The sequence below is a fragment of the Helianthus annuus genome, chromosome 5, assembly GCF_002127325.2.
Source record: "Helianthus annuus cultivar XRQ/B chromosome 5, HanXRQr2.0-SUNRISE, whole genome shotgun sequence".
Taxonomy (NCBI): Eukaryota; Viridiplantae; Streptophyta; class Magnoliopsida; order Asterales; family Asteraceae; genus Helianthus; species Helianthus annuus.
Genome location: NC_035437.2, coordinates 12826400 through 12854118, shown reverse-complemented (window position 1 = coordinate 12854118; position 27719 = coordinate 12826400). Strand labels below are relative to the sequence as shown.

Here is a 27719-nt window from a genome sequence, read left to right as displayed (position 1 = left end):
ACATCAGATACCCCCACACTTGAACTTTTGCTTGTCCTCAAGCAAAACTCTTTAATATGTGGCTTACACTCCCAAATGGAATGGGTAGAAGAGAAGGTTTTTTGGCTTGTCATAGAGTGTCGGGAATCCAAGATCTTTTTGGGGTTTATTTCTATTTATTTACAATCCTATTCGTTATGATTTGTTTAGAACGTTTCATAGGAGAAATTACTAATTGGGCATAACATGCCTTTTTTAAAATTCCATTTATATACAAGTTCACATACCTCACGGGAGAAATCACTCACACTAGGCCGAAGGTGTAGTTTTAGTGAATCACTCGAGAGCGGCGTAGAACTTATTCCTAGCATAAGCTTGCCAAGCAATCAATCCTCCTTTTTAACTTATTACCTTTGTAAATATCAAGAGGACTTTTTGGGTATAGGCTTGGGCTAAAGGTGGGTGAATGGGTTAGTAGAAAAGGGCGAAAAGCGTAAAAGCGTCGGTTTTCGTAAAACACTTTGTTTTAGTGACTTTTTATTTCGAAGTATTTCTCCAAACAAGCTTTTGTTTTAATAGCTTTGTTTGTTTATTTCTAACTTCATTCATTTTTTTTAGTCACACGAAAAACCGAGCTTGTTACTAAAATAAAGGGTGAAAATGAAAAGGGTTTTTGGTGGGTAAAAAGGTTTTAGGGTAAAGAAATGAAAGGTTTAGGCTCAAAGGGGTTAACTAGGGGGATTTTGGGTAGGTGGTAAAAAAAAATTGAAAAATAATGGTGTAGAAAGAAAAATGGTTAGTCCTAATGCCTCCATCATTTACTTACTTGGGTTTAAGTTGGTAAGGACCGGGAATGAATCGTCGTGGCAAGTTCTAGAGTCGTAAGAACCAAGCGGCTATTCACACAAGAAACGAAAAATGAGCATTTAGTCTAAAGATGTAAATTTGTATGCTCAATAAAGGCTCAAAACTCACTTTTGTGGGAATGGGTTTTTATGTGATCAAGTATATATAATCAAATTTTAACTAAGTTTGTCATGTCGTTTCATAATTTTCTTATGTTGGTTCTTTTTGTCACGACGCTATCGGTTGTAAACTTGTAAATTGAAATTCCCAATTTAAACTTAGACAAGTAAAAAAAATGAAGTTTTTGGGGTGATTAGCGGTTCCAATGGAGTTTTGTGTAAGGCTTGTTAATTAGGACTTGCAAGATTCAAAGTTTTAGTATCCCCCACACTTAAATTACACATTGTCCTCAATGTGTCCCAAAAATAAGTTTTTAGGTTGATTGAATGTGTAAAAGGGTGTTAAAAGCAAAATTTTATGTTACTGGCACTCTAGACACGGCCCCGTGGTGACCGGGCACGACCCCGTGTTCAGGTGCCATTGACAAAATTTAGTAAAGAGAAACAAAATCCTGGACACGGGGGCGTGTTCAATGAACACGGCCCGTGTCCAGTTACCTGAACTGGGCGTTTTCTGCAGATTGTGCAGCATGGGGCCGTGTTGGGCGGACACGGCCCGTGCTGAACTTGCTGTAATGAAGAAATTTTTGTTGGATGACCCTGTTTTCGTGCATGGGGTGATGTTTCTCGTTTCCCTTGTTATCCTTTACCATCCCGAGTGTGTTTTATTCTTGCAAATTAAAATAAAACTAAAGATTAATCTAAGCTAAACTAAGGATAGTTCCACGGAATGCCTCCGTGGTGCGCCACGTTTATAAGGGTCCTTGCCTAGACCCAAAGTGAGGTCATATATTTTCCGAGCGGGATGTTTTGCTTCCCATGTTGCACCGTCGGAGAGCATCATCCAAACTCGAATCATTGACCTTCATGTAATTGACTGGGTCATCGTCCTCTACTCTCTTCCCAACTTCAAACATCACTTCCTTATCCCCAAACTTCAAAGTAAGTGTCCCGTCATTCATGTCTACCACTGCTTGCGCGGTGGCTAGAAAAGGCCTCCCTAGTATGAGGGGGACTTCGGTGTCCTCTTCCATATCTAGTATGACAAAGTCGGCCGGGTAGACGAAATCGTCGACTTTGACCAATAGATTTTCAGCGACACCTTGCGGGTATTTGATGGATCTGCCGGCAAGTTGTATACTCATCTTGTTAGGGCTTGTTTTTCCTAGGCCAAGTCGTTTGAACATTGATGCAGGCATGAGGTTAATGCTAGCCCCAAGGTCGGCTAGTGCATTACGAATGGGGGATTCCCCGATCGAGCAAGGAATTGTGAAGCTTCCAAGATCAATCTTCTTTTGTGGGAGTTTGTTGAGTACGAGGGCGGAGCATTCTTCGCCTAAGTTAACTAATTGCAATGATTCAATTTTCCTTTTATGGGTAAGGAAGTCCCTCATGAATTTTGAGTATTTAGGCATTTGAGTTAGGACTTCGATAAAAGGAATATTAACATGCAATTGTTTTAGTAGATTTTCGAATTTTGCGAATTGCTCATTGGTCTTTTGACGAATTAACCTACCGGGGTATGGAACCGGAGGAGCCTTGATAGGCTCTTGAATTAGAGGAGAAGCCTTCTCTTGTTGGAGCGGTGTTGTGCTTCCCTCAGTTGGCGGTGGTGGAGCTTCTTCGGAACCCACGATACAGTTTCTTAATGTTATGAGATGGACATGTGCTTTTGGGTTTGTTTCGGTATTATTTGGTAACGCGCCTTGTGGTCTCTCAGATAAATTTTGAGCTAATTGATTTATTTGTTTTTCAATGTTTTGTATACTAGCTTGTTGATTTCTAAAATTCGATTCCAATTGTTGAAATCAATCCGAGTTTTTCTTTTCAGTGTCGGAGATGAGGCGAGATACGGTATCTTCAAGCCTTTCTCGTCCACCTTGTTGTTGAGGGAAATTTTGTAACTCATTTCTTGGTTGTTGAAAGTTTGTTCGTTGTTTTAGGTTTTGTTGGTTGCTACTATTTCCGGGTTCTCTCCAACCAAGGTTAGGGTGATTACGCCATCCTTGGTTGTAGGTACCCGTTGGAGGACCCGACGGCCTAGGTCTATTATCAATGTAGTTTACCGACTCTGGTTGATCATCCGTTTCTTTCATACAACTCCAACTTTCATGTGGCCCACCACACCCTTCACAAGCCATAACCGAGACCGTTTTTGTCATTTCCAACTTTTTGATTTTTGAAGAAAAGGCCTCGATTTGGGCTTGTAAAGAAGTGCTTTCATCAACCTTATGGGCGCCCGGGGCAATAGATTTATTGCCTCGGGGAGTGTGCCACTGAAAATTGGTTTGAGCAATTTCCTCAATTTGATTGTATATTTCATGTGGGCGGCGATTACCTAAAAGTCCCTCGGAGCTAGAGTCAGGTGTTTGTCTTGTGTGTGGCAACAACCCATTGTAGAAAGTGGATACTTGTTGCCATACCGCAAGACCGTGATGAGGACACTTTCGCAATAGCTCCTTGAACCTTTCCCAAGTTTCATATAAGGATTCCCCATCCTCTTGTGAATATGTATTAATTTAGCCGTTTTAGCGGGAGGGAAATACTTATATAGAAATTTTTGGGCTAGTTCATCCCAGGTGTTTACCGAACCAACTGGGAGGGCGTTGAGCCAAGCTTTTGCTCGGTCTTTTAGTGAAAAAGGTTTTTAAACTAGGAAAATAAAACTAACTAAAATGCTGAAAAGTAAAATAAAAATAAAAACAGATAGACAAGATGAATCACTTGGATCCGACTCGTGTGTAGTGTAACCTTTTATTATTTTCGTACTTTTGCACTTGTTTAAGAGATTATCTTAGTTATTGTAGTAGGCCCCTCTTTTGAAGGTGACGTTACCCTCAACCCAGTAGTTTGAGTCAGCAAGGATACAATCCTAAAGGGTCGGATTATTGAAAGATAATTAATTAAGTTATTAATGCATAATGTGGTAGGCCCCTCTTTTGAAGGCGACGTTACCCTCGGCTAAGTAGTCTGAGTCAGCAGGGATACTGTCCTAAGTAGCCGGGTTAAAGTTTTAATAGTAATTTAACTTATGAGGGGATCAAAGAGTTTGGATCCCCGCCATCCAATACCGTTGGGTATTGAAGGAGGTCCTACTAAATTTGACCCAGGTCCTTTGCAGGATCTATACACTGAACAATGGCAAGACTCTTACCAAACCGTTTCCTTAACCCACGACCAGGTAGCCAACATACCTCCATATAGACCGTGGAGATATGAATGGTGAAAATCTTTTATTTTATATAGACAGTAAAATAATGCCAAGACACCACGGACAAACGATAAGGAAGAATCACCTTCAACATAAGAAACTAGTAATTAAAGTCATTAATACAAAACCAATAAAAAAGTGCAAAAGATTAAAAATAAAAAGTATTACACTAAACACTTGTCTTTACCAAGTGATGTAAGAGAGTTAGGCAAACATGACCTTTGATTGTCAAGAACTCTTACGATCAATCTTGGATCCCGAGACGACTCACACACTTTATGATGGACAATGGGTGATGGTGGTGGATGATGGTGTTGTGATGGTGGTGGGTGGTGGGTGAAGTGTGAGAGAGTTGGTGTGCCAAGGGATGAGTTGCAAGAGCTAAAGCACTCCTATTTATAGGCTGAACAGAAGCTCGGGCACGGCCCCGTGTCCACTGGGTACAGCCCCGTGTCTATCCGACTCTCTCCCTTCATTAATTGCAATTTCATTAAACGCACCTGCAATAGTTGACCACGCCCCTCGTGTCCACTGAGCACGACCCCGTGTGTAGAAGCATATCTGTACTATCAAGATTTGTCTGGATTTTGCGAATCTTATAGTTGACCACGGCCCCGTGTCCGTTGAGCACGGCCACGTGGTGAGCATAGCTTCTACCACTTTGTCTTTTCTTATGACACTTGGGCACGCCCCCGTGCTCACTGAGCACGGGGCGTGTTCAGTCTTCTGTCTTCTTGTTTTGCTTGGGAAGATGCTGTTGGGAGGTCGGGCATGTCACGTTTGTTCCTTTTCTTGTATTTATGTCAGATTTAGCTGCCTTTTTTGCTTCTGTTGTTTATTTGAGCTCATTTAATCCTAAAAATACAAAAGGAAGACAAAAGCACACTTTTTCCAACATTAGTACTAAAAGGGTTAGTTTTATGCCACAATTGATGTAATTTATATGTTACATTTTGTGCACATCAACACCCAAGGTTAAATGGTAATTTAATAAATTGTTTTTATTGACTTAGGCATATATGATGTGTGAGCTATTTTGTAAGGGTATACGTTTATTTCTTGTTTTGTAAGGGTATATATGAAATTGCCTAAAAAATAAAAAATAACTATACAACACATATTGTCTAGAAAGAATTAATGGTTAACTTAAAATCAATGGGCAAATCCAAGGGGAAGAGATCCCCCCAAACCTCTAAAAGATGATACACCCTAAATCAGAGATATTTCACCAATGGGCAAATCTATTGGCGAAAAGAGAAAACCCTTGGTAATTTGTCGGTGAAAGTGTATTGGGAAATTCGAGCACTTTACAGCAATAGATCCAAGATGGACTTTTTACCAGCGGGTCAACCACCACCTTATTTTACCAGTGAATATTACTTGTGGATCACGGATGGTATTATCTTCGACTGATCATCTTCTGCCAATTTACCATTGCCATCAAACATAGTACAAAATCTTAAAAATTCCAGCACTTCACACCAATGGATCCAAGATGGGCTTTTTACCAACGGGTCAACCACCACCTTATCTCACCAGTGGATATTACTTGTGGATCACATATGGTATTATCTCCGACTAATCATCTTTGCCAATTTACCATTGCCATCAGACATAGTAGGGCTGACAAATCGTATCTTATCGGGTTTATCAGGTCTCTGACGACACATATAACACAAGTATTAAACACGAATACAACTCGTTTAACTACTTTATATCTCATGTCCATAACAGAGTTTTATGTTTTATGTACCAAGAAAAAGAAATAATGGATCCTAACCTCATAATTTTATTTATTTAAAAAAAATAAAAAAATCATGTTGTGTACTTTTTAAGTAAACATGTCTAATCTTATCTTATATAGATATCTATTCCCAACCCTAAAACATTATACAAAATCTTAACCCAAATCTATTCGTTAAAAGATGTCGGTGATATGTGGTAACTACCAATAAATATTTAGAAGTTTCGATTATTATTTTTTGAATTTTGGTTTATCTATCAATGATCTGTTAATGACTATCCACATGATATTGCCTCCGTAGAAGTCATTTTTTTAGTAGTGATACCACCATTTGGTGCTTAGTTTTTAGAGGTCATTTTCAACGATATGGAAACCCAATATCTATAATAGGTTAATTTTACTGTGTTAAATATTATCGATCGATCACGTACGTCTGAGGCTCACCCACATATAGGGTGTGACTACAGAAACATGTTTGTTTCAAATTATTATTATTACTATTATTATTCTTACTCAGGGCCGGCCCGTGGACCATTCAAATGAAGCAATAGCTTTGGGCCTCTAAAATTTTAGGGCCTCCGTTTAAAAAAAGTTATAAGTTAATATTAATATAAATATTTAATTTGAAGACCTATAAAAATAATTCTCTTATATTGCAGTGGTAAGGAAATGCAACAGTTTGATTGATGGTTCGAATCCATAAAGCATTGTTTTTTAATTAATATTTTTATTTTGTTTTAAGTGGGTAGACACTCTAGACCTATAAAAGTTTTCTGATCTTTTTTGGGTAGAAGCAATAAGCTATTGTCATCTGGATCAATTGTTCCCTTCTACTCATTCATCTTAAATTGTTTTGGTCAAATATTGGGTAGAAGCAATAAGCTATTGTCATTGCATCAATTGTTTCCTTTTACTCATTCATCTTAAATTGTTTTAGTCAACTAAGGTGCTGTTTGTTTTTTGGCAGAAGCACTTCTGGCCACTTATGTCTGCGTCGCGCAGACACGCGCAGACCTTTGGGTCTTGCAGCTTGTTTGTTTTCCAGAAGCACTTCTCACCTTTTACCTCTTCCCCACCTCTTCCTCACGCAGACATAAGCCCACCTCTTCTCACCTCTTCTCTCTTTCAAAACACAGACACTCTCCGTATCTCTGCATCACCACTCTCCACCGCCACTCTCTGTATCCCCGCCACCACCTCCACCACCACATCTCCGCCACCACCTCCACCCCCACATATCCGCCACCACCTCCACAGACCTGCACAAGAGGGAAAGAAGAGAGAGAGACCCTAGAGATAGAGAGGGAGATAGGCAGGGGAGAGAGAGAGGGAAAAAAGAGAGAGATCGGCGGTGGGGTTTTGATCGGCGGTGGTGGGTTTGATGTTCTTCATCTTCAAACAAAACCCCCAAATCGAACGACGACGGCGGTGGTGGGTTTTGATGTTCTTGGCGGTGGTAAAACGAAGAAGGTGGTGGTTGTGGTTGCGACGGGGGTGGGTTCTTGGAGTGGGGGCTAGGGTTTGCGATGGTGCTTGGCTTCGCGGCAGGAGCAGGGGGCGGTGGTGCCTGACGGTGGTTGTTGGTTGTGGTGGTGGCAGGTGGACGGTGGAGGAGGTGGTGGCGGATGGTTGTGGTGGTGGTGGTAGATGAAGGCAGAGAGAGAGAGGAGCGTTCTGTGTGTGTGTGTTGTGTGTGTTGTGAAGTGGTTTTGTAGAAATAAAAAAAACAAACCCTCTTCTCCTTGCAGACTGCAGACCTTTGGTTCACCTCTTCTCCTGCAGATGCCTGCAGATATGGTCCGTAGACTGCAGACCTTTTGCATCTGAAAAAACAAACATCACCTAATAGTCCTTTAAAGTTAATTGCTTGTTTTTATTTTCTCATATATTTATGTTAAATCTAAATCGAAAGGATAAATTTGGACATTTGAAAATGTTATAAATTTTTTATCAGAAAAGGCCTCGAGTATTTTTTTTCGCTTTGGGCCACCAAATAGGTTGAGCCAGCCCTGTTCTTACTATTATTTATTTATTTATCTATTTAGGGGAAAGATTCATTAAAATTAGGTTTTTTTTCTAAGTATCTTAAGAAAGATTATGGAAATAACATTTGACACTACTTAAAAATAGGATGGAAGTGCATTTTGGTCATAAAGCACAAACTTTCACCCTTTTGTTTTCTCAAAGAATACAACAAAAAATCTAATAAAAAAATTATCACAAAAATATCAACTCAAAAATGTAGCACAAAAAGATCTAGTAAAAATGTAACACAAAAATATAGTACAAAAAATTCATCACAAAAATGTTATACAACATAGAAATACGACACAATTTTTTTTTTATTTTTTTAGTTGTCAAATTTTATATAGTAATAGAGTACTCAAATTAAAGATAGTAAATTACTTTTTGAGTCCCTGTTTTTTAGTGGTTCTAACCACTTAAGTCTAAAATCAAAAAAATTAACGCCCTGAGACCCTAACTATTCATTTGATAACGTTTTGAGTCCCTGTGTTTTAGTGGTTTTAACCACTTAAACACAAAATCAGAAGTACAAGTGTTAAAAGTTGGACTCAAAACGTTTTAAATTAAACGGTTAGGGACTCACTGCGTTAAACTTTTTGTTTTTGAACTCATGTGGTTGAAACCACTAAAACTCAAAAAGTAAAGGGAAAATTGGTTTTTAATAAACGAACCTTTGTTCCGTTGGTAAATAATAATATTACATACGTAATTGGTATACAATAATCCTACCTATTATATGTTGGTACTCAGTGAACTTCCGTTAATTTTTTTAACTGAAGTTAATTTTTAAGTTTTATTTATTACACAAAAAGTCCCTGTAGTTGTAATTTACTAGTTTTAACTATTTTATAAAACAAACAAACCTCAAGGGACTGTAATTTACTAGTTTTAAAATAGTTAAAACTGGTAATTTACTAGTTTTAAAACTAGTAAATTACAACTACAGGGACTGTGTGATAAATAAAACTTAAAAACTAAATTCAGTTAAAAAAAAAATTAACGGAAGTTCATTGAGTACCAACATGTTGATAGGTAGGATTATTGTATACCAATTATGTAGGTAAGATTATTATTTAGCAACGGGACAAATGTTGGCTTATTAAAAACCAATTTTCCAAAAGTAAAATACTCAACTAAAGATAAAAAAATGTTCAATTTTATGATGCAATTTTTTATTTAAAAGATATAGTTGTGTAAAAAAGTTAGGAACATTTAAAAAAATAAGAGGGGAATAAAAAGTTAAGATTCTTCTCGTACTAATTAAGAAAAATGAATTTTATATTTTTTCTTACACTTGTCTATTTATATATCACAGTATTTCGCAACTTGAATGCACCGTTTTTTTAATTTCCATGTGACGCTAGAGGTGCACAAACCGGTTAATTTTAATAACTGGATCGGTTAACCAGTTACACCGGTTAATTTAACTTTTTGACTTTAACCGGTTATTTTTTTAACTGGTCCGGTTAATTACTTTAACCGGTTCGGTTAATTAACCGGTTATTTTCGGTTATTAACCAGTTTTTTTGCCTTTTTTTTGAATTTTTTGGTTATTTTTTCGGTTAACCAGTCTATCGGTTAAAAAACCGGTTTATAAAAACCGGTTATTATACTAAACACTTATAACCGGTTACTAACCTACGATTAAATAACCTATTGAACCGGTTATTCCTAAATCGGTTATTAACCGGTTATGGTTTCGGTTAATAACCGGTTACGATTAATTAACCGGTTATTTTGTGCACCTCTATGTGACGCTACACTCTATCAAAGATCATCTATACATTATTTTAAATAATATCAAATAAAGGATTAAAATAATATGTGCGAGAAGAAAACAAATGTCTAATTGAGTTAGTGGGTCACTGGTGCGCCGGTCAACAAATTCTTAAAACTGTATTTTATAATTTCTTATTAGATAATTAAATTTACAAATGATTAATAATAATAATCAAATACTAGAAAAAAATTACCTACTAATAATATATTCATGATAGAGTAATTCATTAAAATGATTGAAGATTCAAATTGCATGGTATAGTAATTCCCTGCATGAAAAATGACAAATTCAATGGAGGACGATATGTATTCAGATGACACATGAAAAGAAATTTGTGTAAACAAGTAAAAAATTTAGACTCACCATATGTTTTTAAAATTTTGTATTTTTCTTATTTTTCATTCATTCATTCCAAAACCGAACCCCAACAATACAATTATTTTAAGACTATCTTTTATACATTTACAATTATTTTAAGACTATCTTTTAAACATTTATTTTTAAAACTATCTTTTAATTTGATCTCACTTTTTATAATGATTTATAACTAAATAATTTAATTTAATGTAATTTTTTTTTCAAATAATAATTTATTTAAGTTTAGTCCAAGGTATAACAAACAATCAATATCACATATAGAAAATGAGACTTGTAAAAAGGATCACCTATAACTTATAGTTATGATATACAACGTAGTAATAAATTATATCACCTAAAATTTCATCTTTCATAAGTTTATTTGAATATAGTATAAGAGCATTCGCATTCCTTTCTATAAATTCTGAAATTGCGTTTTTTATATTATAAAAAGTGGTTGTGATTGAAAAATAGAGAAAATATTATTGTTCATCTATGTAAGAAGACGTATGCAACAGGATCGATGGATCCTTCCTCCATTCTCATTCCAATATAAAGATACAATTCTCCTCTATTTTGGGAGAGTTACAACTACTTTCCATAATATACGAGATTGCGATATTAACCATATATACAAATATTGACTAATGCTATTACACCCCCTCAGTCGAAGCGGGAGGGGATCGGATGCTGAGACTGGATCTGAAGTCTTCAAAGAGGATCCGAGGGAGGCCTTTTGTAAAGATGTCAGCGACTTGATAACGTGAGGGAACATGTAAGACCCGAACCTGGCCGCGTTGAACTTGTTCGCGAACAAAGTGAATGTCAAGCTCGATGTGTTTTGTACGTTGATGCTGCACCGGGTTTCCCGACAAGTAAATAGCACTGATGCTGTCGCAGTAGACGAGTGTGGCGAGAAACGGTGGACGACGGAGCTCCAAAAGTAAATTTCGAAGCCAACATATTTCTGACACAACGTTGGCAACGGCCCGGTATTCGGCTTCCGTGCTTGACCGAGAAATAGTTGGTTGCCGTTTGGAGGACCACGAAATAAGGTTGTCACCATAGTAGACACAATAGCCACTAGTCGACCGTCGAGTGTCGGGGCAACCAGCCCAGTCGGCGTCTGTGTAGGCTACCAGCGAGTTGGAGGTGGTGGGGCCGATTCTTAAACCAAAGGAGGCGGTACCCTTTATATACCTTATAATCCTTTTCAATGCTAGCCAATGACCTGTTTTTGGGGCATGCATGTGCATGCAAACTTGCTGTACCGCATAGCTTATGTCTGGACGGGTAAACGTTAGATACTGCAAGGCTCCCGCTAAACTCCGGTAAAGAGTGGGGTCGGAGAAATCGTCGCCAGATGAGGCACTAAGTTTGGCATTGGTATCGACTGGAGTAGCCACTGAATTACATTGAGTCATGTGTGCCCGTTTGATGATGTCAAGTGCATACGCATGTTGAGACAAAAACATGGTGTCTCGGAGCCGCGAAACCGATATGCCAAGAAAGAAACTTAACGGGCCAAGATCCTTCATGGCGAACTCACTAGCGAGATTAGCCATCAGACGTTGCCGAAGAAGATCAGACGAGGTGACGAGAACTATGTCATAAACGCTTGAGTACCTCCTTTTTTTGAAAAGGTTGATCAATTTGTTTAGGCTGCTTGTTCCTGAAGTATAAAACGTTCCCTCTGTTCCTGAATAGCTTCTTTCAAAATGGCTTCCGCTTCCTCGGTGAATATCTTGGTAGAAGATATTATTTCTTGAAACTGTGGTTTATTGGTTTTTAAGTAAGTACGTAACTCAACCAGAAATTTCCTTACCTGTCCAACTTCTAATGAATCGAGATAACCGTTTGTTCCGGTATAAATAGTAAGTATCTGTTCTTCTACCGCGAGAGGGGCGGAAGCACTGTTTCGGTGCGGGCCGCGAGAGCGGTACCAAATCGAGGCAAACTCTGAATACTAGATATGACCTCAAAATAACAGGGGTCAAGGTCGGCCAGTGAGACGATGGGGGATACCTATTACGGGTATAAAAATGGAGATGGAAACAAATAACTCGCGCGGTCCAGAATAAAAAATATAAGAGTTTGGAGTATTAAATAACTTGTATCCATAGAATATCTGGCGTGACATAGATAATAAATAAATAGGAGTTAATATCATTCCAATTGCCATTACAAAAGTGATGGCAATTTTGGGCATTAAAAGATATTTTTGGCTGGTAATTATTCCTAAAAATACTAGCACTTCTGTAGCAAGAAAGCAACGTCCTGTCCATGATGAAATATAAATAGAGAAGCGTCACACCGACTTTGAATAAATCCGACTGTAAGAACATAGTCGGTGAAACGTTGGTACCATGCCCGTGGAGCCTGCTTTAACCCATATAACGACTTTTTAAGGCGACAAACATGGTCTGGGAAATCGCGATGTCGAAAACCCATCGGCTGGTGCATATAGACTGTTTCATGAAGATTGCCGTGTAGAAAGGCGTTTGTGACATCAAACTGGTGAACGGACCATGAGTTGGAGAGGGCCAGGGATAAGACAACGCGTATGGTAGCCGGTTTGACTACCGAGCTAAATGTATCGCCACAGTCAATGCCCACTTGTTGAAGACGGCCGTCACATACTAACCGCGCTTTGTATCGCTCCAAAATACCATCCGAGTTGAACTTGTGTTTAAAGAGCCACATACTTCTAATAATGTGCATGGCCGGATGTCTCGAAACTAATTCAAAAGTCTCGTTTTTAATAAGAGCGTGAAATTCGGTTTTCATGGCGTCATACCATTCGGGGATGGACAAGGCATCGGTGGGTCGTTTGTCACACCCCCAAAATTCCACACGCGGAGTACCACCGCTAGGAGGCGTGACATGACCAGGATCAAGCCACCAATCATATTGAACATATATGTAAATAGTAAAAGTCATTTATCAATACGAAAGGTGTTTTCAAAACCAAACATAAGCAAATGTGTAGCGGAAGCATTAATGTAAAAACGCAACATAAGTATGAATACGAGATGTTATAATGTTTAATAAAGCAATTACGATCCTTTTCCACAACGACCTGCTCCTCCCTGTGCAAGCTCCATATGTACCTAACGACCTGCAAGGCATGCAGCAACGAGTCAACAACTAGTCGAGCGAGTTCACAGTAAGGAAGTTCGTAATAGTAAGTTCGTGGCATCAACATGCGTTATAAACTAAGTCCATTGTATGTTCATTTGATGGGGGCTTCCCATGTTGTATATTCAGTAGATGGGGGCTTCCCCTGTGTATGTACTAGACTAGTGGTAACCATTCGTGTTCTTCACAACCCGAGAACAGGAGTACGTACAAGGTTTACGTAGGTTTTATGTAAGTGCCCTTCAAAACCGAGGACAGTGGTACGCGGGGGTTTACGTAGGTTTTACGTAAGTGTCCTTCGTCATCCTAGGACAGTAGAAATTATGAGTTTACATAGGTTTTACGTAAGTGTCCCTCGATCCCTGAGGACAATGGTAAGCACATGTATACGTAGGTTTTACGTAAGGGTCCTTCACAACCGAGGACGATGGTAGATAGTCTACTAGTAGTGTAAGTCCAAGTAAACGTTCATACCTATTCTTTCAATCCCATTCCCTACCCACCGGGAATCCCATGCCTTGGTAAGAGTGTGAACTCACCTTGGTTTGCTCGGCAGATTACACGAAAAAGTTACTTGAATTAAGAGTGGTCAATCACGTCCTAACAGGGTTACCATACAAGTCAGGTCTAAGTTCAAGTAATGCACATAAGTTTCACACAAGTTAACATGTTACGAGCACGTATAGATCATGGCAACACTTTAAACAAATAATTACATAACATAATCACTCTTGTATGATTCAAGATGTATTGGGCCGAACCTTTTGAGAAGTTCATTAACATAAGCCAACTAATCACTTCGGCCCAACATGTTGTGCGGTCGGCACAGCCTTGTGCGACCCACATCATGTTGTGCGATTCAGATAAACACCCGGCCCAAATAGTCAAAAGCCCAAACATAAAATACGTGGCCCAATCTAATAACATGCAAGAGTTTTGTGCGATCCGAATGAGCTTGTGCGATCCAGATAGCTTGTGCGATCCATTTGGGTTGTGCGATTGGAACTAGTTTAGCCCAACAAGTATACTCGGTCCAATAGTTAAGCGAACATAACAACTTGTGCGGTCCAATAGTCTTGTGCGACTGGGGACCCCTTGTGCGACCAGGTCTTCTTGTGCGTATGGACCTCTTGTGCGACCAAGAGGTCTTATGCTGATGGTTTAAATATCCGAATATGATGGCATTCGGTTACATTGTTTCCAAAATTGGATTCAGTTACAATCATTCAAGAGTTTCCCAGATTTAAATTCTATCCATTAACAACACTAACAATTTTTGGTCATGCAATTATAGATCAAACAAGGGTTTTATCATCTCATTCATATAAACCCTAACTAACCAAAAATCGTGAATAACAACTTATCAACACTTAAACATATTAACATGAATCATGCATCCAATTAATAATATTCCCCAGCCGACTTTCATATATTCGGTTCTTTTAACAGCATACGCATGTGAATCGATTTTTCATGAACATCATACTACATAAGTTTTTCATCACAATCAAACACCTACCAACCCTAACCCATCATGTAATACATATGAATCATAACATTATTCAATCATGAAATCAACAATAACACACTAACCGATTAAGAGGTAACACAAGGGTGATCCGGATAAGAAAACTTCACGAGGTGACTTCGGCTTTGAGGATTGCCATCGGCTTCAGGAGAGGGGAAAGAGAGAGTAGGGTTTTTGTGTGTGTGTGTGTGTGTGTGTTTTTGCAAGTTATGAGGAGTAACCCTTTCTCCTAAGTGTTATGTGTGCAAAAGAGAGTGGGTCGGCCCATCATGGGCTGCCCTTGGTCCGAATACAAGGAATACGGCCCAATCGGGCTTGTGCGATGGAGTTGAGTGTTGTGCGATCGGTTCAAGTAATAACACATAACATAACAATATAACATTCAATCAATCATTCAAGTTCACATTGTCACATATCGTTACATTAAACATAAGGAGAGGTTTGAAATACGAGTTGTCACATTATCCCCAAGTTGAAAGAAATTTCGTCCCGAAATTTGGTACGTACTCACTGAGGAAGCTAGTTAAGTTGCATGGTTTTCCTGGGGTGTCACATCCTCCCCCCGTCGATCTGGAATTTCGTCCCGAAATTCCGTGGTAGCTTCAGGCTCAGTAGTGGTTGTACTGTTTGCGAACAATTGGGGATACTTTTGCTTCATTTGGTCTTTGTGTTCCCAGGTGAACTCTGGGCCACGACGGGAGTTCCAACGAACTCGTACGAGAGGTATTCTGGTGTGCTTGAGGACCTTAACATCCCGGTCCGTGATTTCAACTGGTTCCTCGACGAACTGCAACCGCTCGTCGATAGTGAGTTCCTTCAAAGGAACTATGAGGGTCTCATCTGACAGACACTTCTTCAGATTTGACACATGGAAAACGTTGTGAACTACACCGAGTTCTGCTGGTAGGTTTAGTTTGTAGGCCACTTTGCCTATTTTCTCGATGATTTCAAACGGTCCGACATACCGCGGATTGAGTTTGCCTCATTTACCAAAACGAACCACACCTTTCCAGGGTGAGACTTTGAGTAGCACTCGATCCCCAACTTGGAACTCGAGTGGTTTCCTGCGCTTATCAGCGTAGCTTTTCTGACGGTCACGAGCCGCCGCGATGCGTTGTGGTATCTGTGCAATCCGTTCAGTAGCATCAACTACCAGTTCTGGACCTGTGATCTGACTATCCCCCACCTCTGCCCAATAGAGAGGTGACCAACATTTACGTCCGTACAATGCCTCAAATGGAGTGGCTTGAATACTGGTGTGGTAACTGTTATTGTACGAGAACTTCACTAACGGGACATGCTTTTCCCAGCTGTTGCCGAAATCGATAACACATGCCCGAAGCATGTCTTCAAGAGTTTGGATCGTGCGCTCAGACTGCCCATCTGTCTGAGGGTGATAAGCTGTGCTCATGTCCAATCGTGAGCCAAATGATTTGTGCATCGCTTGCCATAGTTCTGAGGTGAATCGTGCATCAGGATCCGAAAGAATGGAGGTGGGCACCCCGTGCCTCGAGACCACTTCCTTCAAGTAGATGTCTGCTAATGTGGAGAACTTGTCCGTTTCTTTGATTGCCAAGAAGTGAGCAAACTTTGTGAGTCGATCCACGATCACCCAAATAGTATCGTTCCCACGCTGTGATCTAGGTAGGCCAGTAACAAAATCCATGGAAATTTCCTCCCATTTCCATTCTGGTATCCTTGGTTGTTGCAGTAGGCCTGATGGTTTCTGATATTTAACTTTGACTCTCGCACAAGTCAAACACTTGCCGACGTAAGTTGCGATGAGGGCTTTCATGCTGGGCCACCAATACGTAGTTCTGAGATCGTGGTACATTTTATCCGAACCTGGATGTACCGAGTAGCGAGATTTGTGTGCTTCATCCATCACAAGTTCTCGTAAACCGCCATATAGTAGGACCCAGATATGCCCCGTTACATAGTAGGCGCCGTCTTCCCTTTGTTCCATTCGTTGCCTTGAGCCACACAAGGCTTCAGCCTTGACGTTTTCTGGTTTCAATGCTTCTACCTGAGCATCTCGTATCTGTGCAGGAACACTGGATTGGATAGTGAGCTACAATTCTCGAACACGTCTAGGTGTAGTATCCTTTCGGCTGAGGGCGTCAGCCACAACATTGGCTTTGCCTGGATGGTACTTGATGGCACATTCGTAATCATTAAGTAGCTCAACCCATCGTCGTTGACGCATGTTTAATTCCTTCTTCTTGAAGATATGCTCGAGACTCCTGTGATCGGTGTAGATAGTGCACTTGGTACCGTACAGGTAGTGTCGCCATATCTTAAGTGCGAAGACAACAGCTCCCAGCTCTAAATCGTGCGCCATGTAGTTCCGTTCGTGAACTTTAAGTTGGCGCGAAGCGTAAGCAATAACTTTATCCCGCTGCATCAATACACACCCAAGACCCTGTATTGATGCGTCACAGTAGACCACAAAATCATCTGTGCCCTCTGGAAATGAAAGAATAGGTGCGCTGTAAAGCCTATCCTTTAGGTGCTGAAAAGCGGATTCCTGAGTATTACCCCAACGGTAAGTGACACCCTTCTGTGTCAGTAGAGTAAGCGGCTGAGCAATCTTTGAGAAGTCCTTGATGAACCGTCTGTAATAACCCGCCAAACCTAAGAATTGGCGTATTTCCGTTGGTGTACGTGGTGCAGGCCAGTTCCTGATCGAATCTACCTTGGATGGATCAACATGGATCCCATCCTTGTTTACCACGTGGCCTAGAAAGTGGACTTCACGAAGCCAGAAGTCGCATTTAGAAAACTTGGCGTACAGCTGTTCTGTTCGAAGAAGTTCCAAAATCAGTCGTAAATGCTGCTCGTGCTCCTCCTGACTCTTAGAGTAGATCAGGATGTCGTCTATGAAGACAATCACAAACTTGTCCAGGTAGGACTTGCACACTCTGGTTCATCAAATCCATGAAGACTGCAGGTGCGTTCGTTAACCCGAATGGCATGACTAGAAACTCGTAGTGGCCGTAACGAGTTCTGAATGCTGTTTTGGAGACGTCCTCATCCCGGACTCTCAGCTGATGGTAACCTGACCTCAGGTCTATCTTGGAGTAGTAGCTCGACCCTTGCAGCTGGTCGAACAAGTCGTCTATGCGCGGAAGAGGATAACGATTCTTTACCGTCACCTTGTTGAGTTCACGATAGTCTATGCACATCCTGAAGGTTCCATCTTTCTTTTTCACAAATAGCACTGGAGCTCCCCAAGGCGAAGAGCTAGGACAGATAAAACCCTTATCCAAGAGTTCTTGTAGCTGTGCAGATAGCTCTTCCAGCTCTGATGGAGCTAAGCGATACGGTGCTCGAGCTATTGGTGCTGCTCCTGGAGCTAGTTCAATCTGGAATTCGACCTGACGATGAGGCGGTAGCCCAGGTAAGTCTTCAGGAAAAACTTGAGGAAAATCACGTACAGCTGGAATATCCTCCAACTTCTTCTCTTTCGCTGATGGGTCAGTAACAAGTGCCAAAATGGCAATGTGACCCTTTCGCAAACATTTCTGAGCCTTTAGAAAGGAGATGATGCCAACCACGGCACCACTCTTGTCGCCTTGAACTTCGAGGGATTCTTTGCCAGAACGGGGAATTCGTACAATCTTCTCCTTGCATAAGATCTCTGCTTGATGTTGGGATAACCAATCCATCCCAATGACGATATCGAAGCTACCCAAAACTATAGGAATAAGATCGATCGAGAAGGTCTGACCAGCGAGGATAAGATTACAACCCTGAACTATGTGTGTGGCCTCTAGACTTTTACCATTAGCTAATTCTACGACATGTTTGGGGTTTAAGGGAGTTGGTGCACGTTTTAACATTTGGCTAACTTTTAGAGACACATAACTGGTATCCGCACCCGAATCAAACAAAATAGTAACATAAAAGTCGTCGAGGAGGAACTTACCCATTACCACGTTGGGATCATTCCTTGCTTCACCCTGCCCCAGCACGAACACACGACCTCTAGCATCGTTGCCATTATTCCCCATTGTTGTTCCCATTGCCCTGGTTATTGTTGTTGTTGCGATTCTGGTTTAACTGGGGGCAATCCCGTTTGAAATGGCCTTTAGCACCACACTGAAAGCATCCCCTGTTGCCTCGCTGTTGCTGCTGCTGCTGGTTTTGAGGAGCTGGTGGTTGTTGTTGTTGGTTCTGATTCACAGGTCGCGAGCTCCTGCAATCTTTAGCTTCATGCCCTATCTTGAGACATCTCTGACACTGGCCCTTGCGACACTGACCACTGTGGTGTCTGTTGCACCTGTTACACAGTGGGTGAATTCCCCGATATCCACCCTGCCCCTGACCACCAGAAGATTGCTGACCCGGACTCTGGTAATCATTAGTCTTGCGCTGCTGCTGTGCTTGAGACTGAACGGTAGCTGAACCCTTGCTGGAATCCCCATCCCATTTTCTCTTGCTGTCACTGGGAGTGGCGGAAGTAGCAGTAGTGGTAGCAGTAGTAGCTATGATGCGCTTCGGCAGCCTGTTTTGCTCTACTGCCTGATCCGTGAGGCGATGAGCGAGACGTTGAACATCCTGGATGTTATTATGGTTGGCCGATGTCACGTGGCTTTGAATCTCTGGTGCCAACACTTTAAGATATAACTTGATACGTCTGACAGGTGGGTCCACCATAGTTGGACACAGGACGGCCAACTCGTTTGACCGTTTAGTATATGCCTCGATTTCCGACCCCATCATTTTCAAATTGAAGAACTCCACTTCTAACTTGTGGATGTCGTCTAGTGAGCAGTATTCTCGCTTGATCAGTTCCTTGAATTCGTTCCAAGGGGTAGCGTTAGCAGCTGCCAACCCTAAAATCTGAACTTGCGCGTTCCACCATGTAAGCGCGATTCCTTCCAGCGTGCCAGTGGCGAACTTCACCCTGCGAGCCTCAGGGCATTCACACATTTCAAACACCGACTGGAGCTTTTCAAACCAATGGAGGAGTCCCACCGCTCCTTCAGTGCCATTGAACGTGCCTGGACGACAGTCCATGAAATTCTTAAAGGTGCAAACAGGTTGCTGAGCTTGTTGACCTGCTTCTGCGGCTGCAAGTGCCGCAGCAACTTGTTCGTTGATGAGAGCCGCCAACTGGGCTTGCGTCATGTTAATTCGTCCGACCATTGATCTTCATATCAAAGGCAACATAGGTAAGAGAGGTTCGCGAAATATGCGATGATAGAAGAGAGTAAGCACGTAATTGTTCTCAAGCAATAGTCGCTATGTGTATCTAAGCAAATCATGAGCAAAGTTCTATGTAGCATAACTAGTAGGTAATAAACATAAACCATATTACCTAGGATGTAGAGTCTTGCACGTGGAGCGAAGCGTCGTTGTGGATCGTTGAGCACTGTATTGGTTATAGTCTGGTTTTAATAAAAACGTTTTCCCCAAATTAAAACCGAGTTCTCTATAACCAATGGCTCTGATACCAATCTGTCACACCCCCAAAATTCCACACGCGGAGTACCACCGCTAGGAGGCGTGACATGACCAGGATCAAGCCACCAATCATATTGAACATATATGTAAATAGTAAAAGTCATTTATCAATACGAAAGGTGTTTTCAAAACCAAACATAAGCAAATGTGTAGCGGAAGCATTAATGTAAAAACCCAACATAAGTATCAATACGAGATGTTATAATGTTTAATAAAGCAATTACGATCCTTGTCCACAACGACCTGCTCCTCCATGTGCAAGCTCCATATGTACCTAACGACCTGCAAGGCATGCAGCAACGAGTCAACAACTAGTCGAGCGAGTTCACAGTAAGTAAGTTCGTAATAGTAAGTTCGTGGCATCAACATGCGTTATAAACTAAGTCCATTGTATGTTCATTTGATGGGGGCTTCCCATGTTGTATATTCAGTAGATGGGGGCTTCCCATGTATATGTACTAGACTAGTGGTAACCATTCGTGTTCTTCACAACCCGAGAACAGGAGTACGTACAAGGTTTACGTAGGTTTTACGTAAGTGCCCTTCACAACCGAGGACAGTGGTACGCGGGGGTTTACGTAGGTTTTACGTAAGTGTCCTTCGTCATCCTAGGACAGTAGTAATTATGAGTTTACGTAGGTTTTACGTAAGTGTCCCTCGATCCCTGAGGACAATGGTAAGCACATGTATACGTAGGTTTTACGTAAGGGTCCTTCACAACCGAGAACGATGGTAGATAGTCTACTAGTAGTGTAAGTCCAAGTAAACGTTCATACCTATTCTTTCAATCCCATTCCCTACCCACCGGGAATCCCATGCCTTGGTAAGAGTGTGAACTCACCTTGGTTTGCTCGGCAGATTACACAAAAAGTTACTTGAATTAAGAGTGGTCAATCACGTCCTAACAGGGTTACCATACAAGTCAGGTCTAGGTTCAAGTAATGCACATAAGTTTCACACAAGTTAACATGTTACGAGCACGTATAGATCATGGCAACACTTTAAACAAATAATTACATAACATAATCACTCTTGTACGATTCAAGATGTATTGGGCCGAACCTTTTGTGAAGTTCATTAACATAAGCCAACTAATCACTTCGGCCCAACATGTAGTGCGGTCGGCACAGTCTTGTGCGACCCACATCATGTTGTGCGATTCAGATAAACACCCGGCCCAAATAGTCAAAAGCCCAAACATAAAATACGTGGCCCAATCTAATAACGTGCAAGAGTTTTGTGCGATCTGGATGAGCTTGTGCGATCCGGATAGCTTGTGCGATCCATTTGGGTTGTGCGATTGGAACTAGTTCAGCCCAACAAGTATATCCGGTCAAATAGTTAAGCGAACATAACAACTTGTGCGGTCCAATAGTCTTGTGCGACTGGGGACCCCTTGAGCGACCAAGTCTTCTTGTACGTATGGACCTCTTGTGCGACCAAGAGGTCTTGTGCGAATGGTTTAAATATCCGAATATGATGCCATTGAGTTACATTGTTTCTAAAATTGGATTCAGTTACAATCATTCAAAAGTTTCCCAGATTATGAATTCTATCCATTAACAACACGCACAATTTTTGGTCATGCAATTATAGATCAAACAAGGGTTTTATCATCTCATTCATATAAACCCTAACTAACCAAAAATCATGAATAATAACTTATCAACACATAAACATATTAACATGAATCATGCATCTGATTAATAATATATCCCAGCCGACTTTCATATATTCGCTTCTTTTAACATCATACGCATGTGAATCGATTTTTCATGAACATCATACTACATAAGTTTTTCATCACAATCAAACTCCTACCAACCCTAACCCATCATGTAATACATATGAATCATAACATTATTCAATCATGAAATCAACAATAACACATTAACTGATTAAGAGGTAACACAAGGGTGATCCGGATAAGAAAACTTCACGAGGTGACTTCGGCTTTGAGGATTGCCGTCGGCTTCAAGAGAGGGGAAAGAGAGAGTAGGGTTTGTGTGTGTGTTTGCAAGTTATGAGGAGTAACCCTTTCTCCTAAGTGTTATGTGTGCAAAATAGAGTGGGTCGCCCATCATGGGTTGCCCTTGGTCCGAATACAAGGAATACGGCCCAATCGGGCTTGTGCGATCGAGTTGAGTGTTGTACGATCGATTCAAGTAATAACACATAACATAAAATAACAATATAACATTCAATCAATCATTCAAGTTCACATAGTCACATATCGTTACATTAAACATAAGGAGATGTTTGAAATACGAGTTGTCACTTTTGGGTATGGGGATTATAGTGGATGCGGGTAGGGTAGGAGGAGAGGGTAGGGAAGGGTGTTGGGACGAAGATGAAGTAGGGCTGAATGGGCTGGTCGGTTCTGGTGGAGTGGACGAGTTCTGGTGGGCCGGAAGTGGGCTGGTTGGGGATTGGAAGGAATGGGCTGTAGGTGGGCTGTTGGTAGGAGGCAAGGGATGGACAGTGGTGTTGTTGTGTCACACCCCAACCGATGGCGGAATCATCGGGGCGCGGCACTAGGCGAATCAGATTGCTCAAATCCATAACAACTATATTGCGATAATAATTATTACATTTGTTATCCATACTAACAACATTACAATCACATAAGTTATCACAGATTTCTTGTCCTCTCGAACAATACAAATCCGACAACCTAGATTTTAATGTGGATTTCTAGACCTCCTAGCTTGATTTGATGTAGACTTTGACCTATACACCTGCAACATACGTTAAAAATAAGTCAGTACAAAAGGTACTGGCGAGTATACAAGTTTTGATACTAGCATAGTAGATAAAATAGTGCTGCGAATTCCTATATACATAAACGAGATACACAACATACGCACTACAAGACTAATGCTCCAGCTTTGTCTCTGTGGCCTTAAAGTTCGACTGGGGGCACACCTACAACTAGACCCCGTCGGGCACTACAGATCCATACTAGTTAAGGCTGGACTCCGCGAGTATTAAGTCCTAACGCATACATACTAGCATCACGTGTAACTATGCATAAGTTATTCGCAAGTGATTGATTGATAAATTGATAGATTGATTGAACACCATTGATTTGCTTGATAAACACATTTTATTTGTTTGATTCATTGTAAACGTATGTTATACCCAAAATATGATTAAAAAGGGATTCGAGTATACTCACAGTCGGTGTTTAACAAATAAACACAACTTGATTGGATTGAAGGGAGCACGTCCAAATTTACCCTGATTATAGTTCGATTGCATAAGTATTGGATAGCGCGTTACGTAAGTGGACAACACTTTGGTTGAAGTGGGTTGCTGGTCGATCGAATGGCCTGGTCGATCGGCTGGCTGGTCGATCGACTGGCCCGTTCGATCGGCTGGGCTGGTCGATCGACTGGCCTGTTCGATCTGTTAGCCTGTTCAACCGATTTTTTACTAAGTTTCGAAGGTTTTTCGGTGGTTTTGACTGATACGGTGAGTTTTCGTGCTAAACAACGGAAATTCCATTAATTCCGACCTGTTCTATTGGCCGGAAATCACCCCGTTCCATTAGTTTTGGCCGTTTCTGACGGTTTCCCCTTGTTTCATCCGAAATCACCCGTTTTTGCTTAGAAATCAGTTCTTGCACCAACTTAGCACTAAGATTTGAGTAGAAAGTTGGTACAGAATCTGATTCCTTCGGTTTTAAATATACTGAGTGTGAAAAAGTTGTAGGAAGTTGGAGAAACTATCTTTCAGCTCCTTCACACGTGATTGATTGCAGATTTGTATGAAAAAGTTGTTAATCTTGTGGAAATCTTCCAGATCCGAGTGGTTCTAGGTGAAATGAGGCCAAAACATGAACTTCATAAGAACACCATAATGACATCATCTTAGAACACCTCAAATCCGCTGATTTCACGGTTAAAATCCAGATATGAAAGATAGAAAGATGGAAAATTGCATTTTGATCAAGAATGTACAAGATTTGGGTTGAAAACTTACAAAAATCGCGAGATAATGAGCGAAAATAACGAAACTTCCTCTGGTCGAGCAGGAGCAGTCACCTCTAGAGAGAATGAGGTGAATGAGAGGTATTTATAGGCCAAGAGGGAAGGAAGGAAGGAGGGAAGGGCCGCCCGATCGGTTGGCCCAGCCGATCGGCTGGCCCAACCGATCGGCTGGCCTGGCCTGTTCGGCAGGTTCCAGCCTATCGACTGGTCCTTCGACGTTTTGCTTTGGCGTTGCGATGGTTTTGTCCGTACGTAAACTTTATATATATTTATTTATTATTATTATATATCCGTACACATTATCACCTTTCGGTTTCGATTTGAATTGATTTGATTCGATTCGGTTATCTTCACCAACCACCACAGTCATTATCATTATTTATTATTATTACTTATATACATATACATAATTGGTCCATACGTAATTATCCTTGTTTTGATTCACCTTGCGATAATCTAGTTACGCGTGCCTTCGAGTGCGCTTTTGATTATTGCGACACACCACGACCATCGACTAGGGATCTACCCATCCCTGATCAATGCCACCGTGGGCGTTGGTGTGCGTGATTTGATATTGAAAATATTGAGATATAGCTTGATAATAGATATGGGTACATTATGATCTGAATATCTGGTGCTAGGCGTAACGAGTTTAGCGAGTAGTAACAACAAGCAAAAGTGCGGGGTTTTACAGCCTACCCTACTTTAGGAGATTTCGTCCCGAAATTAATCCACCAGTATGGTCGACTTTGATTGAATGCGAGATAGTGACAAGATAGCGAGCGATCGATTAAGAATTGACATACAATAGCATTACGAAGTTTCGACACAATTGGATAGTACACACACACAAGAGACAACACACACATACGAGACAACACACACATAAGAGACAACACATACATAGGAGTCGTTGGATCGGTCAGCAGTCCGATCAGCCGACTGTCCGTGAAAGTTAAACTCCGCTTGGCCGACTTGGTCGTCCGAGTGGGTGGTTTCTTCCTTGAATTGACTTTTGAGGTTTTTGATGCAGCATTTGAAAACATCGAAGTATTCTTACCTCTCAAGTCGGTCGACCGGTCCATCGTTCGATCGGCTAACAACCCGATCGGTTGATACTTCAGCAAGGCATATTCTTAGTAGGATGTCACGCGACCGGACAATAGCTCGATCGAGTGGCACTCCCAGCGTATTGAACATGTCGAAAATCAGTTAAAGCTTGAAGCTCAAGTATCTCATGATTCAAAGAGTAATCCGATCGGTTGGAAGTCCGATCAGCTAGCACTTCTTTCAATTGACTGGTCGTTCGGTTGGTCTGCCCGATCGGCTAACTATCCGAGCGGTTGGTACCATAACCAGGTCAACCTGTTCGTCTTACACTTGGTTGTTTTGGTTGCTTTGCTGTCTTATCAAGGTATTCTGATGACGAGTCAAGACCACGGAAACTTGGTCCGTACTTGGTTCTCCTGATTGAACAGGAATCACGCAAATCCAATCAGTGAACGGTTCGGACGGTGTCTCTGGTCTACCCGAAATCGGTGAACCTCGTAGGAGAAATACTGAGTTTAAACTAACACGATTACAGATTGAGCAACAAATCGACACACACACACACGAATCTTGAAGAACTCATTACTTGGATATTGTTTGTTTATGAAAATCTTCTCATGGCGCGGTGTTGACTGTATCGGTGTCCACTTTAGCACTATGAGAAGGGTTACCTTTTGAAGACTTTGAGGCGAAAAACTCGTTTTATGGAATTCTCTCGTCACACGGTGTTAACTTAAGTCGATTGTTACACCAGCGTCACCAGAAATTCCGTTTTGGTTAAAAGTTTTCAGAAAAGTTTATAAGAAAAGTCCTCGTTTTCACAAGGTTTTTAAAAATTGACAAAACTTTTAAATTCTGATGTCGGCCCTGCATGGCACCCTTCTATGAAAGTTCGACAATATGGGTGAAACACTTACATACGGGAGACACCAGCGGTGCACCCATCATCTCTTGCCCATATCGTTTTCATTTCGTGGAACAGTATCCTGCGGGTTGACATAGTGTAGGCATTGTTATGTTGACTAAATCAGGGTAAGAATGGGTTGGATCAAGTCTTGGTACAGGTATTGAATAGACTGGATGATGAATTCGATTTCGAACTTGGCTTAGGCGATAGACGCAAGGACGATAGACGACAGTTGATGTATTGCGAGTGATGGAGACTTGCGATTCGATTAGATTGGATACCACAATGTTAACCCCACGTGGCCCTTTTCCCCGAAAGTCTGCTAATAGGGTTGAAACATCGCCATGTTCCAGCCTTATTAGTATTGTTTCGTGAAGCGAGGTCACATGAGTTAGCATGACACTGATAATCAATAGCAACAATAAGCGATAGGAGTTTCGATTCGATGAGCCATGCGCGAAAATCATTTAAGCAGAGAGCGACGAGTGAATTTGCGACGCTTATCTAGCGATCTGCGATAAACGACTCGCAGCAGGCAATAAGCGATAGATTAATACAGACAGACGAGAATTGATTCGATTACTCGATACCATAGGATGTTGACAAACCTCGAGCCCCACACGACCCTTTTCCACGAAGGTCCATTTATATGGTTAAAGCGTTGCTGTTTTAAACATGTAAATTTCGCCTCGTGAAGCGAGGTCGTGTGTGCTACGTAACTCGATAACACCAAAAGACAAATAGCATTGATTGATAAGCGATAGATTTACACAGTAGAGTCCACGGTTTACACAATAGAATTGATACCGATTTGAAAGATAGGTTCAGCAATATGCACAAAGAGTTTCGAGTGCGATGATTGATAGATTTCAGCAAAACTGCGTTTAGATTTCGATTGTAGACTCGCGATCATCTTGCGTTGCTCCAATTGCACTACGGGGGTGAACTTATCCCAGTTCATCGATGTGGCAATTGCGTTGCGTTCGCAGAAATACGAAATCCTCGCAGCGATGCGATTTAGATTTGTTACGCCTATGAGATTGGTTCAGTAGTGTGTCGATAAGAACCACAATAATAATAGTAACATAATAGTAATAAAAATATAGCATGATAGGGCTACGTTCTATCTTCACATGGCACTTTCTTCACAAAACTTCAGTCGGTATGGCAAAACACCGTCATGTTTCCACCATACACCTCCGTCCCATGAATAGGTGTCATACTTTGTCAGACATGGTCAAGGCGCTTATATATAGGAAGTACCAGCGGCGTATCCACCACGCTTAACCGTGTCCTGAACATAAAGGCATCATTGAAGTTCACTACGATTTTCGTGCACTAACCAAGTTAATCCCGTGTGCACCCGTGATTAGTTGATTCTTGCACGTATGTCGTACCTCATTTCAAGAATGCATAGTAGGGTTGAAATACATTATACAATACATAGTGCTAGCATACAAATTTGTGCACGAATATGAGAAGGAAAATAGAATCCACATTGCGTCGATTGATACATAAGTTCCACACAAATGTGATGGCGATAAGCGTAGGATTACAACAACACGGAAAAACAA

General features: G+C 41.1%; 1 protein-coding gene and 1 non-coding gene across 2 annotated transcripts; one reads left to right on the top strand and one right to left on the bottom strand.

Moving 5' to 3' along the window:
* The first annotated feature begins 3371 nt into the window (after positions 1–3371).
* Positions 3372–3474, top strand: LOC118492757. Its single transcript, XR_004894759.1, has one exon. It is a non-coding gene; the product is annotated as a small nucleolar RNA R71 (small nucleolar RNA).
* Positions 3475–10714: 7240 nt separating this feature from the next.
* On the bottom strand, positions 10715–11626 carry LOC110942713 (uncharacterized mitochondrial protein AtMg00810-like). The gene has a single exon (XM_022184480.1). The coding sequence runs from the start codon at positions 11624–11626 to the stop codon at positions 10715–10717; it is 912 nt and encodes a 303-aa protein (XP_022040172.1).
* Between the last annotated feature and the right edge of the window lie 16093 nt (positions 11627–27719).

Bases quoted from the DNA above. Each gene is read 5' to 3' on its own strand.
- LOC110942713 (XM_022184480.1), bottom strand. From the start codon at position 11,626: ATGGCTAATCTCGCTAGTGAGTTCGCCATGAAGGATCTTGGCCCGTTA.